General features: G+C 41.6%; 1 protein-coding gene across 1 annotated transcript in view; it reads right to left on the reverse strand.

The window, feature by feature from the left end:
• Window positions 1–15,682, reverse strand: part of aldh18a1 (aldehyde dehydrogenase 18 family, member A1) — a 118,103-nt gene that overhangs the window by 81,322 nt on the left and 21,099 nt on the right. Inside the window, exon 5 of the mRNA XM_084322809.1 lies at window positions 1,537–1,641. Coding sequence (XP_084178935.1) covers window positions 1,537–1,641 — 105 coding nt within the window. The remainder of the gene's footprint in view (window positions 1–1,536; window positions 1,642–15,682) is intronic.

The following is a 15,682-nucleotide window of genomic DNA, read 5'->3' on the forward strand; positions in this document are numbered from 1 at the left end:
CCCCCCCCCCCCCCCCCCTTTCATGCATTCATGATGAAACATAATACCTATTATATACATTTGAATTGGAAATAGTAGCGTGTCCAGGCGAGCAACGCGAACGCTTTTAGCAAAATGCACGTATTGCTCCGTGACACAATTACCAGGAATTTGCCAGGATCACTCTGAAACTATACAATATTCACCACGATGGATAGTTAATGTCAAATGAGCCAGAGTATTGTCTCCATAGCTATAATATAGATATAGCCCTGCAAACACCGCAACGCACAGTGAAAATCCAAAGTACAAAGATAGCTAAAGCGGCTGGCGCCCCTAAGTGTTAATGACTTATTCAAACAAAACCATGAAAAACTTTTTGAACGTACTGAACAGGATCTTACAAAATTGTCAAACCTTCCTATTTCACTTGCCAACCGAATTAATGTAATCAAAATGAATATCCTTCCTAAATATCCGTTTCTATTCGAATGTATTCCAATTTATATCAATAATACCTTCTTTAACACTATGGCGTCCGAGAACGAGTATATACGTGTTTCGAAAAAGAGCGTTGTGGACCAGAGCCACGAGTATATACGTGACGAGTTGTTATTGTTTTATTCCATATTTATAACCCTTCTTAGGTACCCGATCCACTACCAGCATCTTTTCACATATTTGATTTTCGAAACATGCAGTACCGGCCAGACCCGCTTAGGGGCGCCATCGCTCCACTGCAGTATCATTATGTGAATAAAAAGAAATGCAAGTACAGTTCTGTGGGCGGATCATAGATCCTTGATCCCAGCCAAACATCCTCCATCTTGGATCAGCTTGCCGAGCGTTTTTTTCAGCGTGGAATAATGGGATTTATGATTAGCCAATGTGCATATCGATCTACCAGAATCCGATGACTGGTGAGGAAATGCTGCCGGCGATCACATGGCCTGACGGTAGGATAATATTACCCCAAATTACAGCTGGATTGGACATTGTTTTATAACGTAATGAACGCTATATTGAACGCACACTGTATTGCTAATCAATAATAGTAATCGGCGTTCCCCGCCGCCCCCATTTCATCCATAGATGCTCTGTAATAGTCCGGATGCTACGCAGTTTGTTTTATTTCATTCGTATACATACAGCAGAAATGGCGTTTGATATAACGGCGCCAACGTTTAGCCTATTTATAAATATATTTCCAGGTCTGGTATATCCCTCCTCCAGACTGAGTCTAGGTGGAGGATTTCATACGAGGACGTTAGTAATTGATGATAAAAATCTGAAACAAAACCTCTCGATGTCTCTCTTTCATAGAAGAATTTGTGGTATCTGTGGTGTACAATTGGTATCCTTAATGGAACACTGTGAGCCTTCAAACATAACAATAACTGTGCGTAAAAGTAATATGTGGAACTGGTGAGATAAAAAAAATTGCGTATTTCCTCATCGACGAAATTTCATGGCCAACGTCGACTCATCGCTGCAGCCCTAGCGCATGCATGTGTGTGTGATGCGTGAGTGTGTGTGTGTGTGTGTGTGAATGCCTACCTGTGCGGTGCAGGTGCTGTATTGGGTGAACATGGCTTCGTACAGGGCCATCAGGCCACTCTGTCCAGCCGCAGCGCACGCCCGTGCCTCCAGCACCGGCATAGACTGCAACAGAGAGAGAGAGAGGAAGAGGACACATCTACTGTCAGAATTAATCAACCCGAGACAGAATGAATGAATGAAAACTTTATTTAACAGATTGCAGAATGGGTACAATACAGTACGGCTCAATACACACAATTGTTAACACATTGACCGCCAGCAGCAGGGGGCGCTGATCCCCCTTCAGCGCCAGGTCTTTATTCAATGGATATAGTTTTAGACTGCGACATTTGCGAGTGCTTAAAATATATCTTATATTATATCTATGGGTCTAATAACACCGTCGACTGTCAGTGAGTTGCTTCCAGTCAACATGCCCAAAACAGATTGTTTTTTCATCCGTACATTTCCGTTTTATACCGTTTTGAATAGAGTATGGTTTGGGTGCTTCTGAGTAATTCCAGGAAAAATACGAGAAAAAGGCATTTTAGTGTAATCCAGTCATCACGTTGTAATTTTCCGGCTGATTATCTAATCATCCTGAAATCAACGCTAGATTATCATTATTATATCTCGTCGTGCATACATGAAATGGCCCTCGTAGCGGGGCGCCCGCACGGCTCAGATCGGCTCATAAAACACACCAGCCCATTTCCAATGGAATGCAATAGCTCCGCAAGGCAGTAGAGGGCGGTGTTGACCGTCTGCCAGCTCAGACAGGGTCTGAAGGGTATACAGAGGCTGCAGCTATGAATTATGAATAGATATAGCGAATAAACAAAATAACAAGTTAACTCGTTTTTGGCGATATTCGCATGGTGGGCAATAACGAGTATACTAGTTTTTGGCACAGAACCAGTTAAGGGGATGCAGACCAGAGAAAGACGTTTGTCTTGTTTACATCAGGGTCCCCCATTTTCAATTCATAGTGACATTTATGACATACACAACATACATGACATTTATGGCATAGGGACATACAGGTATATAGTACTGTTACATTTGTGACATATACAATATGCAAATATACAGTACTGTTACCCAGAGATTCTAACAGAAAATATATACATATGATGGGGAGGAGACTAGGGCTGCAACTAATTACTAATTTGGTAGTCGACTAATCTGTCGATTATTTTTTCGATTAGTCGACTAATCGAAAACCAATTATGTAAACAAAAAAAAACAAAAAAAAGGATATTTTTTTTATTTTTATTTTTTTAACTACCTATCTTTGTGAAAGTGGCTTCTCAGCTCTGGTCCAGCTGAAGACAAAGTAGAGGAACAGATTGGACATTGAGCATGAGTTGCTTGTCTACCATCACCCCAGACTTTGAGACTCTTGCCAGGACCAAACAACAACATCATAACATGATGATCCCATAGCAAATTAAAATAATGACTCATGAAACATTTGAATTTGGATCTTAAGCCACTTTAAATGAAAATGTATTTGAAGAACAATACAGCAATCACTCATAACAAGATAAATAAATTAAATAATACAAATTAAAGTGGAAGTGTACTTTAAATAACTAAAAAAATAATAATAAAAAAGAAATAACTAGCAGCATCTGCCCCCAGCACCGCAGCTGATGGGGCTGTAACTTGGTCCAGGACCAGGAGGGTGACGTGGAACAGCTATAAGGGGAGAGGGGGATGAGTCAGATCAGACAGACTTCTAGGTCTTTTGTTTGCTGTGTGTGAGAGGAGTCCGTGTATGTGTGTGTGTCTTACTCTGATCGCTGTGTGAGTGAGAGGAGTGTGTGTACTGTGTAATTTGTGTGTGTGTCTTACTCTGATCGTTGTGTGAGTGAGAGGTGTGTACTGTGTAATTTGTGTATGTGTGTGTGTCTTACTCTGATCGCTGTGTGTGAGTGAGAGGAGTGTGAATGTGTGTGTGTCTTACTCTGATCGCTGTGTGTGAGAGAGGAGTGTGAATGTGTGTGTGTCTTACTCTGATCGCTGTGTGTGAGTGAGAGGAGTGTGTATGTGTGTGTGTCTTACTCTGATCGCTGTGTGTGAGTGAGAGGACTGTGTATGTGTGTGTCTTACTCTGATCGCTGTGTGTGAGTGAGAGGAGTGCGTGTGTAATGTATTGTGTGTCTAGTCTGATCATCATCTCCTGCAGGGGAACAATGTTTTCAATGTCGAAAATTTGCTATGGGATCATCATGTTATGATGTTGTCTGGAACCCTGAGAAGCCACTCTCACAAAGATAGGTAGTGCACAAAAAAATATATATATATTAAATAAAGTTATTTTTTTTTTTAATGACTAATCGACGCAACAATTTCTCGTCGACGATTTTTTATAATCGACGTCGTCGATTATGTCGACTAATCGTTGCAGCCCTAGAGGAGACTGTACATTAGGAGGCGGTGGGTGGGTTGGAGAAAATATATACATACGGTGAGGAGGACATTTATGGTGGCCAGTTTCGAATTGCAGCCTCGTGTAGGTGCTCGGCTCGAGCGGTTTTGAATGTGGGTAGTGATTCAAATTTTTTTACGGCTGTGGGTAGGGCGTTCCACATTGTTTTGGCATAATTGGGAAACGTGTTTAGTCCCTTGTTTGTGCCGAATCTGGGTTGCACATGATTTGTGGAACTCCCTCTGGTGTTGTGGGCGTGGTATTCACTGACCTTTGGGAAGTATTTCGACATGTACATGGGTACCTGTGTGGTGTAGTGTATCTTGTAGACTAGGCCCATTGCAAGTTGCTGTACTCTGACATCTACTCTAAGCCATCCTAGGTAGTCAAAGTGGGCAGGGGTGAGGTGGGTTTTAGGAGTAAGGTCAGGTAGTAGTCTGACCAGTTTGTTTTGTGATGGTAGTAATCTTGTTTTTAGCGCCTTTGAGATGCTTTGGTACCATGAGCTGGAAGCATAGTCGTAGTACCCTTGAATGAGTGCTCTTCAGGGTATTCTTGTTTACCAGAGAGGAGATCCGGTACAAGAATCTAGTTCGTTGGTTGACTTTTTTTATTACATTGGATGCCATTTTGTCACAGGAAAGATTTGCCTCTAGGATGGAACCCATGTATGTAATTTCATCTTTCCTTGTGACAATATTGTCACCCACTGTAACTGAGAAGCCGTCGGTCTTGCTGAGTTTGTTATTTGATCCGAAGAGAATGGACTCTGTTTTACCCAGATGTAATGATAGTTTGTTATCAGCGAGCCAGGTGCAGACTCTGCCGAGTTCCGAGCTGAGGGTTTTTTCAACCTGTAACTTGTTCTTGTCAGAGACCAGCAGGGCTGAGTCGTCCGCGAACAAGAACAAGTTGCAGTCACAAGCTGACAACATGTCATTTGCATAAATTAGGAACAGAAGCGGTCCTAGTATGCTTCCTTGTGGAACACCACAGCTCACTGGGAGGGGGGGGGGGGGGGATAGAGTACCATTTACCTCCACCATCTGTTCTCTCCCCTCCAGGTAGGATTGCATCCAGCTCACTGATAGACTATCAAAACCAATTGCTTTTAGCTTGTCAATCAGAATGGAGCGATTGACAGTGTCGAAGGCCTTTTGTAGGTCCAGCATGACCATGCCGCAGTATTTACCTGCATCCACCTCTTGTTTGATGTGGTTGTTCAAATAGAGAAGGCATGCGTCAGTGGAGTGGGATGTTCTGAAGCCAGATTGGAATTCATAGATTCGATTTTTTTTCCGCAAGGTACTTTTCAACCTGTTCGTAGACTATTTTTCCATGACTTTCGAGATGGAGGTAAGAATAGAAACAGGGTGGTAGTTGCCTGGGTCTAATTTGCTGCCTTTTTTGTGCAGGGGGGTCACTCTCGCAATTTTGAAGTCTTTGGGGACGTGTCCCTGTTTTATGGAGAGGTTTATTATGTGTGTGATGACTGGGGTGATGGCGGCTGCTGAGTCTCTGAGGAATTTAGAGGGGATGTTGTCATGGCCAGTGGCCTTGAACAGCCTGGGTTCTGGTGGATTGGACCCCGGTGCTGTAGGCCTGGGCCAGTTTTTTTATGTATTTTATGTATTGTATACTCAAATGTAAAAAAGAAAAAATCAAATGTATGTTCAATGCATTGAACAGCATGGTAACGTTAATGTATTGTTAGAAAACAGTGTTTTGGCCTTTATCAGCCTTCATCTGCCCTTCTGTGAAGTATCTGCATTGTGTTTATTTTGTTGTTTTGTTAAGGCAATCGTTCGGTGGAATTCTGTCCTCCCCTGTGCTGGCTGGTTTCACCCCCGTTAATGCATCCGGACAAACATTTTACTGGAGTCGTCGTCTCTTTATCAGAATGAAAGTCTTTGGTGCCATAAGAAACTAGATTCATAGATTATATCTCTGTCTTTGGTGGCCTGTCTGTTAGCCTATAGCTATCTTTCTACCGCATGGTCTCCCCCTCCCAACCCTCATTCAGAGAGCTGGGAGCTCAGCTCTCGGTGTGGTCCGTCTCGCTGTCAAAACTCGTCTGTCCATACCGGAAGAACTACCAGCTATAAAGTCTCTGTCTCGTTGTTGTGGCTATCTCGTCCTCCTAGCAACAGCTTCTGGCATATATATACGCTGATTGTACGCCGCCTCTCCAACGTTGGCAGGATTACGGAAACCACATTTGTTATTATAATACTGGCGTTGCAGCACATTGAATAACTTTGCTTCCTTTTTCTAAAAAAAAAACATGTTCGTTTTCGCTTGGTGGTACAATTGGAACCTGAGTGCAGTCAATAAGAATAATAAACGTTATTTATATAGCACCTTTCATACAAGGATTGCAGTTCAAAGTGCTTTATATAATGAAGACATAATAAAACAAGCAGCAAGAGCAATGCATAACACAAATAAAAATTGCAGCATGATGCAAAATCTAAATCTCGTTTCAAAATCAATCAATCAATAGCGCGACAACATTGGGAAAGCCGACAACGTTAAATAACAATATATAAATAATAAATAAGATGGCATGGGATCTCTGGCTGGCTGGCTCAATATCATCCTTGATTTCATCCAGTAGAACCTTTGTCTCTGGATGATTTCGGTCTCGCTTAAATCAAAAAGTGATATTCTCCTTCAAAATATTCTTTCACGGGCACGCCTGGCATTTCAATGCCTGCGTCTGGCAACAATTACTGCTGCCATGATCACCTGTGACGCTGGCAGTGACGCTGGTAATGACGGCCCTTTATAGATGCGCTTAGTTACCACCAGATCTCTGAAGACTTTAACTGCACGGTGCAATTAGCGCCGGCCTTTGTGAATTGGAAGTGTTTTTGGACGAGGCTCATTTGCATATAAAGGGGAACATGTTCCGCCCATCTTACCTCAATACAGACCGTATTAATTAATGTTGTGTTTCTTTTTCAAATGTAGCCAAGAGTAAAGACCCTAATCCAAAATCAAAACAGCAGTCAAAGTGTATTTTCACGCAAGGAAATGACTAGACTTAACACTGCCATTTGAAAGAGGAGATTTGGCCCTATCAATATATGTATGACTTGGCCATAATAAGGTAATTTATAGGCCTGATATTCTATATTCTATATTCAAATGCATTATCATTCAAATTGCATGTGTCCGGATGGCAGAATTCAGTACTGTATCTACAAATCCTTCTGTTTAATCATCTTCCCTTTATTCATTTGCTTAGATTTTTGTACACTTGATCTCAAGAAGGTGCCGAATTAGCTCAGTGAGAGAAACTCCTCCAACCTCAATGTTAGCATGGTGTTATTCACCGTCAAAAATGCAAAGAAAAATTATAATTTATATTATCCTTTGTTTCATCACAATTTACTCAAGCATAGTAACAGACACAATTTTTTTTTTTTTGAATGAATGAATGAAGTTAATTTTTTACGGTCTTGTTTACAGACAAATCAAACACACCCGTGTGGACTTGCAAATTTTTTTAAATAAATAGAAAATCACAAATGTACATATTCAAGGCAAGCTCACACACAAAATCCAAAATCAACAACCGGAAAAAAGGAATAGGCTGAAGCACATGCTTATTTTTGCCTAAAAAACGAAATATATTTTAATATAAGAAAGAAAAACTTAAAATATGCTGCAAGATATAACTTTTTGTATTAAGAAAAAAACAAATGTTTGATGTTTTACTCCTGAGAAGTACAAGTTCAAGTTCAAGTTCTTTAATAGTTGTCATACAGAAGTACAGAATACTTTCATACAAAATGCTTCTTACTGTTACGCTCCAGAGACTGTGCTAGACAAGATAGTATCAAATAACATAATAACATAATATAGCATGAATTTAGAAGAAGAAAAATGAGGTCACAGTGTTCGGTATAGACATATGTACAATGTTCTGGGTTACCATATAATATACAATACACAATACTATGCAGTGTACTAATGTACAGTACTATCTAGTGCAAAGCAGAAATGGGATGAGGTACAATTTTAGGTACAATTTACAGTAAGGTGTACGAGTTGTAGTGCAATCCTTCATCCATAAATATAAAGTGTGGGGAGTGGGTGCTACAGTGTGTTTGTTTAAAGTGGGTGTGTGCTATAAAGTGTGTGGAGTGGGTGCTACAGTGTGTTTGTTTAAAGTGAGTGTGTGCGTGTGGATGTGTGTGCTATGGGCGTTTGGTGGTTGTTGTTGTGTAGTGTTCATTCATTGTTCGTTTAGCAGCCTGATGGCCTGGGGATACACAACTTCAACCCGTCACTAAGGCTATTCCATCATTTACAGTAATTCCCAAAATTGAAACACATCTAGCATTTACATTAGTTCTTACCTTTTTACATGTTTTAAGAATACACAACCCTCTTAAATGATACTTTCCTTCTCTTGGTTGAAAGAGACATTGAATACAAACTGGTAGGCTTTTACTCTTAGCACGAAAAATTATTTCCAGGGTTTTTATGTACACCATATCTACAAATTTTAATGTGCAGGACTTTATGAATAATGGATTTGTCGATTCAAGGTAACTAGCTTTGTTTATTATTCTAATAGCTCTTTTCTGTAGTTTAATAATAGGATCTATATTTGTTTTATAAACATTCCCCCAGACCTCAACACAATATGAGATGTATGGCACAACAAGTGAAAAATACAATATATGCAAACATTTCTGATTTAACAGCTCCCTTGTTTTGCACAGAATGCCAACAGATTTGGCTAATTTATTTATCTTTGATATATTGTATATGTGGCTTCCAACAGAGTTTGTGACGTATAATCACACCTAAGAATTTCTGATCCATAGATGTTCCTAGATACCAAGAACATGCAAATTGACCTTGTAGAAGTGGAGCTATCTTCCATTTACTTGGGCATGTACTTTTAGGCGGATTTTCAGAAAATAGGGCTTAACAGGTTAAATCCCCACAAATAGCACCGGACACAATGCTGATGGAACGCAGTTACCACCTCATTTCACCCGTTGCGCTTCCTTTGTGAATAGCAAACTGTGTTTCAGAGCTATTTGCGCCGGTATAACGTCAGAAAAAATGCTTCGGATCTCATTTTTGATCCTCTCAACATATCTAACGGTGTGCCTCAAGGTTCCATCTTGGGCCCAACCTTGTTCTACATAAACGATGTGGCCAAGGCTATCGGTGCCTCCCGTAGACACCTCTATGCTGATGATACCATAATTTACTCAACTGGCCCTTCACTCCAATCCGCTGCATCCACCATCCAACTCAGCCTCACTTATTATTTTTTTATCCACTTTTTCTCCTCCTATTTTTTCTTGTATTTTCCACCCATCCCAATTTTAGTCGTTATGCCAATTCCCCCCTCCCCTTCCTGGTCGTTGTGCACATTTCCCCCCTACTTGCCGGTCTAGGGAGCCCTGAAGTCTATCACATGCTTCGTCTGATACATAGGAGACAGCCAGCAGCCTCTTTTCACCTGGCAGCGAGGACTCTCATTGGGTGAGTGTAACGCGTGGGAGGGCACACTACCTCACCCAGATCCCTTCCTCACTGTGCAGGCGCCCTGACCGACCTGTAGGAGTCGCTGTTTACAACGACCAGATTACCACCGACCGGCTTCCCTCCCGCTGACACTGCCAATTGTGTCAGTATGACGACCGGCCAAGCCGGAGTCACCGCTGACAGCTGGATTCGATACCAGTGTCTCTGCGGTGGTAGACAGACGCTTAGTCCGCTGCGCTACCCGGCCGCCCAACTCAGCCTCCCTTCTATCGAGAAGTCTTTTCACGACCTTCATCTGCATCTCAACTCCAAGAAGACTAAATGTATGTTACCTGTGCTGACGGCTCAGAAATAGAGTTTGCCAGCTCCTACAAATACCTAGGTCTCTGGCTGGGCTCCTCACTTTCTTTCACTTCTCCCAGCAATAACTGCAGGCCAAAGTTAAGGCCAGACTGGGTTTCCTTTACCATAACAAGGCTTCTTTCACACACTCGGCCAAACATACTCTGGTGAAGATGACTCCCCATGTTTGATTATGATGATGTCATCTATAAAATGGCTTCCAAGTGTGCCCTTACCAGTCAGTGAATACCACGATCACAACACCAGAGGAAGCTCCACAAATCATGTTAAACCCAGATTCGGCTAAAACAAGGGACTAAACACGTTTCACAATTATGCCACATCAATGTGGAACGCCCTACCCAAAGCTGTAAAGGAATGTGAATCACTACCCACTTTCAAAACCACTCTCAAAGAACACCTACGGGAGACTGCAATTCGAAACTGGCCCATGTAAATGTCCTAACCCAACCCCCTCCAATGTACAGTAAATGACCAAGTATGGTTGTCAATATTCCAATGTACAGTTTTGCTTGTACAGTTGTACAGTGTCCCCCCCCCCCCTCCTGCCCAGCCCCCCCCCCCCCCCCCCACCCCACCCACCGAACCACCTCCAATGTACAACCCCCCACCCACCCCACCTACCCAACCTCCCCAATGTACAGTTTTTACGTCAAATGTATATACTCTTTTCTGGACTCTTTTTGTATCACAAACAGTACTGTATTTGCAAATCTGGTATGTCATAAATGTATAGATGTAGCAGTACTGTCTATCTGTATGTCATGTATGCCATATATGTCCTGATGAATTGAAAATGGGGGACCCTGATGTAAACAAGACGAAAGTCTTTCTCTGGTCTGCATCCCCTTAACACTTTGTATGCCACTCACGGCTTTTCTCTGGATTACGCCCCGACCATTGAATGCCACGTCACGAGTATTCTCGTTTTTTTTTTAATTAATTTTTTTTATTAGCGATCTGAAATCATATTGCATCACGCGAGCCTACCGTTGGAGATCCAGGGACCGCCGGCGCTCAGATGTGAAAAAAGCGCCCCCTATCGTCTCCCAGATGGTAAATCACCCTTTTGGAATGGACTCAATGAAAGTGAATGGGAGAACGGATTTCTGACTCCACATTTTACTTCTCACTGATGCAGCCGGGGTCTACCAGAGTTCATTCTGGAGCCTCTGAGCCACGGCGAATATGGGTTATACTGTACACACGATGGATCAATACAATTATAGATTTTTTCGAATGGCGAAATTGGAATAAACCATTTGGATACCATCTGACCTCAGGTAAGGAATCTATGTTATCAGTGTTAGGATGATCAGACTCGTTTTCACGGATATATAAGCGTTTATGTGATATGTGATATGGCTGTTTTGACTGTAAAAGCCATGAGGAAATAAGAGCAGCGATTTTCAGCGCACTGCACGAGCGTGCGTGCGCACACATATACTATCAATCATCTAGCGTTTATTTGAAAACGATTCATAAATAGGCCGACAAATGACAACGTTCTGGAATATTCCAGTAAAAGGCGATTATCATAGGCATGGGTTGTTTTTTCCCCGAAAACGGGTGATTTTCTAAATGCTATCAAACGGAAATGAAGCGATAAAAATACAATCTGCCTTGACAATGTTGACTGGAAAATGATTCTTTGATAAGCGACGGGCAGATTAGACACATAGCCATAATTTAAAACATAGATTAGGCGATATTAACGTTAACATTGGCAGTGGATGGTGGCATTCAAGGGGGTAAAAAAGAAAACACGGCTGGCGTTCAAAGTGTTAACAATTGTGTGTGTTGTAAATTCCCCATTATTTGTTATGCTGTGTATTGTTATTTCCAGTCAGGCACTTCTTTGATGGCCCAGGGGTCCTATTATTTATAGTCTGGCATCTCTCTGGACAGCCCAGGGGTCCTAATGGGTTTAAATACAGCGGCCATCTTGCCGCCCATGTGTTCCATTGCTGTCTGCTTTCCCAGTGAGAGAGTGCGTTCATGAACTAAGTAAGTCACCAATAGCCTACAAATATAGTGCCTATGGTAATGATAGATACATGTCATATGTAGCCTGCCTTATGTGTTGAGATGCTGTGACATGCATGTGTGACTATGATTTGGTTTGCTACGTTGTGTTAATTCATGCTGCTAATTGAGCTATGCTAATGCCAATAATGCTATAGCATCTCTTCAGTTGTGGGGCGGCTAGGTGGTGTAGTGGTCTAAGGCACTCGCCACCAGTGTGGAGACGCTAGGATTCGCGTGTTCGAATCCAGCTCTCCACATTGTTTTTCAGTTTGGCTGGTCGTCCGCAGTAATACACATTGGCCGTATTACGGGGAGGGAAAAACTGAAGGGTGGGGATCGAACGTTGTGAACAAGCGACTCCTACAAGTCGGTTGGTGCGCCTGCGCAGTAGAATCAGGAAGTGTCGGGGGCAGCGTGAGCCTCCCACGCGTTACTCCTCGACACTGAGAGGTCGAGCTGCGCAGGTGAAAAGATGCGACTGCTGTTACCTCAAGTACCGGAGGGGACTTGTGCTATGTATGACTTAGTCCTCACTGCAGCCGGCTTGTGGGAGGCAAGAAACAGCGTTCGTGACAGGGGAGGGTTGAATTGGATGATACGAAATTGGGATGGGAGAAAAATATAGAAAATGGGAGAAAAAGTGGATCAAAAAAAAAAAGCATCTCTTCAGTTGTGTGTTCTGGATGCCATTGCATTCTGCCATTTACTTGTTATGTTTGGTCCATGCGGCCGATGCTAATATGCTAGATGGCATCTTTTCAGTTGTGTGCATTATGTTTGGTCCATGCGGCCAATGCTAATATGCTAGATAGCATCTTTTCAGTTGTGTGCATTCTGCCGATTACTTGTTATGTTTGGTCCATGCGGCCGATGCTAATATGCTAGATAGCATCTTTTCAGTTGTGTGCATTATGTGTGGTCCATGCGGCCAATGCTAATATGCTAGATAGCATCTTTTCAGTTGTGTGCATTCTGCCGATTACTTGTTATGTTTGGTCCATGCGGCCGATGCTAATATGCTAGATGGCATCTTTTCAGTTGTGTGCATTATGTTTGGTCCATGCGGCCAATGCTAATATGCTAGATGGCATCTTTTGCTGTTTGTGTTCAGGTTATGATTAAGTATGTACCTCTGTTAATTATTGTGTGTTCTGCTTATCTGTTGCAGAATACCACTCACTCAATCTTTCATTGCTCCATCCAGCCTTACGACCTGGATGGAAAGCACTCTTGAGATATCACTCAACAACAGAATCCTTAATAAAATACGAAAGGACTGTTCTGTGTCCGCTCTCTGACCGGGGTGTGCCGTTCTGGATGAAGTGGCTCCAGCAAACCTTGCAAACAAACATTATATCTTCAATAGTGTGTACTGTATTGTACCCATTCTGCAATCTGTTAATAAAGTTTTCAATCAATCAATCAAACCAGGCTTGATGTTATCCACCACTCAGCCATCCGTTTTGCCACTGGCACACCTTTGTTCACCAACCATTGTGAACTGTATAAACTGATAGGCTGGTCCTCCCTCCACACCAGGCGACTTCTTCACAAAGAGTCTTCTAGGAAAGACCGCTCAATACCTCTCCAGCCTCCTGCACCTTTCCCATAACAACTACCACCTGAGGTCCAGTGATCGAATCACTTGATCAATTCCCAAGGCCTGCACTGTCTTTGGCCAGAATTCCTTTAATTCTGCTGCAGCAAATTACTGGAACTCTCTCAAACTCCCTTAAACGCTCACTTCCGTCATTTCATGTGTTTAAGCAGAAACAGTCCCTAGCTGACTGTTGCACATGTTGATTCCCCTTCTCCTCTCTATATATTACACGCATGCAACTGCCACACAGCCTTTTAACTGTAATTTGACTGTTCTGCTTCATGTATGTATCATGTATGTAATTTCATTTGGTTGAACTATTTCCCATACCTGTGATGTTTATACCATCCGTCTCTCTATTTTATTTTATTAAAAATAAAATGCTGTCCCCTTTCCCTGTTACCCTTTTGAGGGGACCTTCAGTGACTACCACCAGGCCAACAATTAGTGACTGAACTGTCCTGGGGCACAGGAAGAACATTCCTGGGGCACAGGAAGAACATTGTGGTTTCTTACAATAGGTGGCATTTCCCTTTAAAGTGGTACCAGCAGCACTGCAGAACACTTGTCCATACATGCAAAAATAAATACATACACAAATACATGCATACATAAATACATACATACATACTAGGGATGTCTGATATTATCGGCCGATATTGGCATTAAAATGTAATATCGGAAATTATCGGTATCGTATTTTATATATATTTTTACATTTATTTAACCTTTATTTACCCAGGCAAGCAAGTAAGAACAAATTCTTATTTTGTCAAAAGTATGCATAATGTTGTGTTAATTCCACGACAAGATATATGTAATGTTATTTACCTGAAATTATTCAGTTTTTTGGGGGGGGAAACCCTGCAGATATCGGTATTGGAAATTAACACTTTGATTGCCAGCCATTGTGCCCATCCTTATGCCCAGTCTGCCAGTGCTGTAATCCTATGGAGATGTTTACCTTCTTTGCAGGGCTATAACTTTTTAAATATTATAGCTATATCAACCAGGGTTTCCGTTAGGAAATATTCGTGCCGGTCTGGGTGTCCTGCAAGATTTCTATCCCCGGACATATTCGAGAAATTCCGGTCAGACAGTTTTAAACCGCAGTCTGTTATAATCACATTTTTATGAGCTAACGAATTCCGTTATATTGGACATTTGTATTAATTACATCAAGCGAAGAATGAGAAATTGATTTGCAGAATCAAATTACTATCTCTCGCCTCCCAAGTTGGAGTGCGATACGCTAATCCAGCATCAAGCACCCGCCGCGCAGGCTCGCGCTGCAGCAGCTGTCACACGCACCCCCAAATGAATCTCGAGTCGACATCGCTTCACCTCGTTGTATCAGACACGCATATCATAATGTTCACACACAGCAAACTGTAGTTGATCATCACATTGCCTCATTTGCTAGCTCGTCGCCACATGCAGAGAGGACGAGCCCAATAGCTGTCAACATTGGCAGGAGACAAAACGTGTACATTTTAGCCCCGCCCCTTCCCCCGGCCCCGCCCCCTCCCAATGGAGCTGCCTCGTAGCTGCCATCTGCTGGTCAAAACCTGTATGTACCCAGCCATTCGTTGTAGGGTAAACTTTTCCTACTTTAAGTGTAAATGCTATGTAAATGATGGTTTTGTTGAACATTTGTATTTCACAGGAGAGAAACTGTATTCAAAGAAAGCTATTAAAATAGTCTTTGAATCTAAATATACTTTCTTTGTGTTGATTTTACATTAATTCCATGATTTTACTCAAGTAAATATCTGTTACAAGCTTCGGTTTTATGTAGAAAAATGCTGTTTTTAATCTAGATTGATTACAGAAAATTGTGAGTGATTAGTTAATTTTTTTTTATCTATTGGCGGCGCTGGTGTATATATTATATATATATATGTGTATGTTTATATATGTAATGTGTGTATATATGTCAGAGAATCAGCCCCTTGCGTCCTTAGTGTATAGCATATGACATGGTGTATGTTTGTTCATTGATGTGACAGTGTCTGGCAACATACTGTTTGTGTTCTTTTTATTTGTTTTTTCTTTGTTTGTGATTTGTCTTTGTGTGTTTGTGAAACTATAAAAGCTGAAAATAAAATATTATAAAGTGTAAATGCTATAAAAATACAGTAAATTACATTTTATCAAAATATTAACCATTAAATAAAGGTTGTAATCTGTAAATGTATTTGATTTGACTGTAAATGTTATGA

Source organism: Notolepis coatsorum (genome assembly GCF_963971535.1).
Source record: "Notolepis coatsorum genome assembly, chromosome: 10".
Classification (NCBI taxonomy): Eukaryota; Metazoa; Chordata; class Actinopteri; order Aulopiformes; family Paralepididae; genus Notolepis; species Notolepis coatsorum.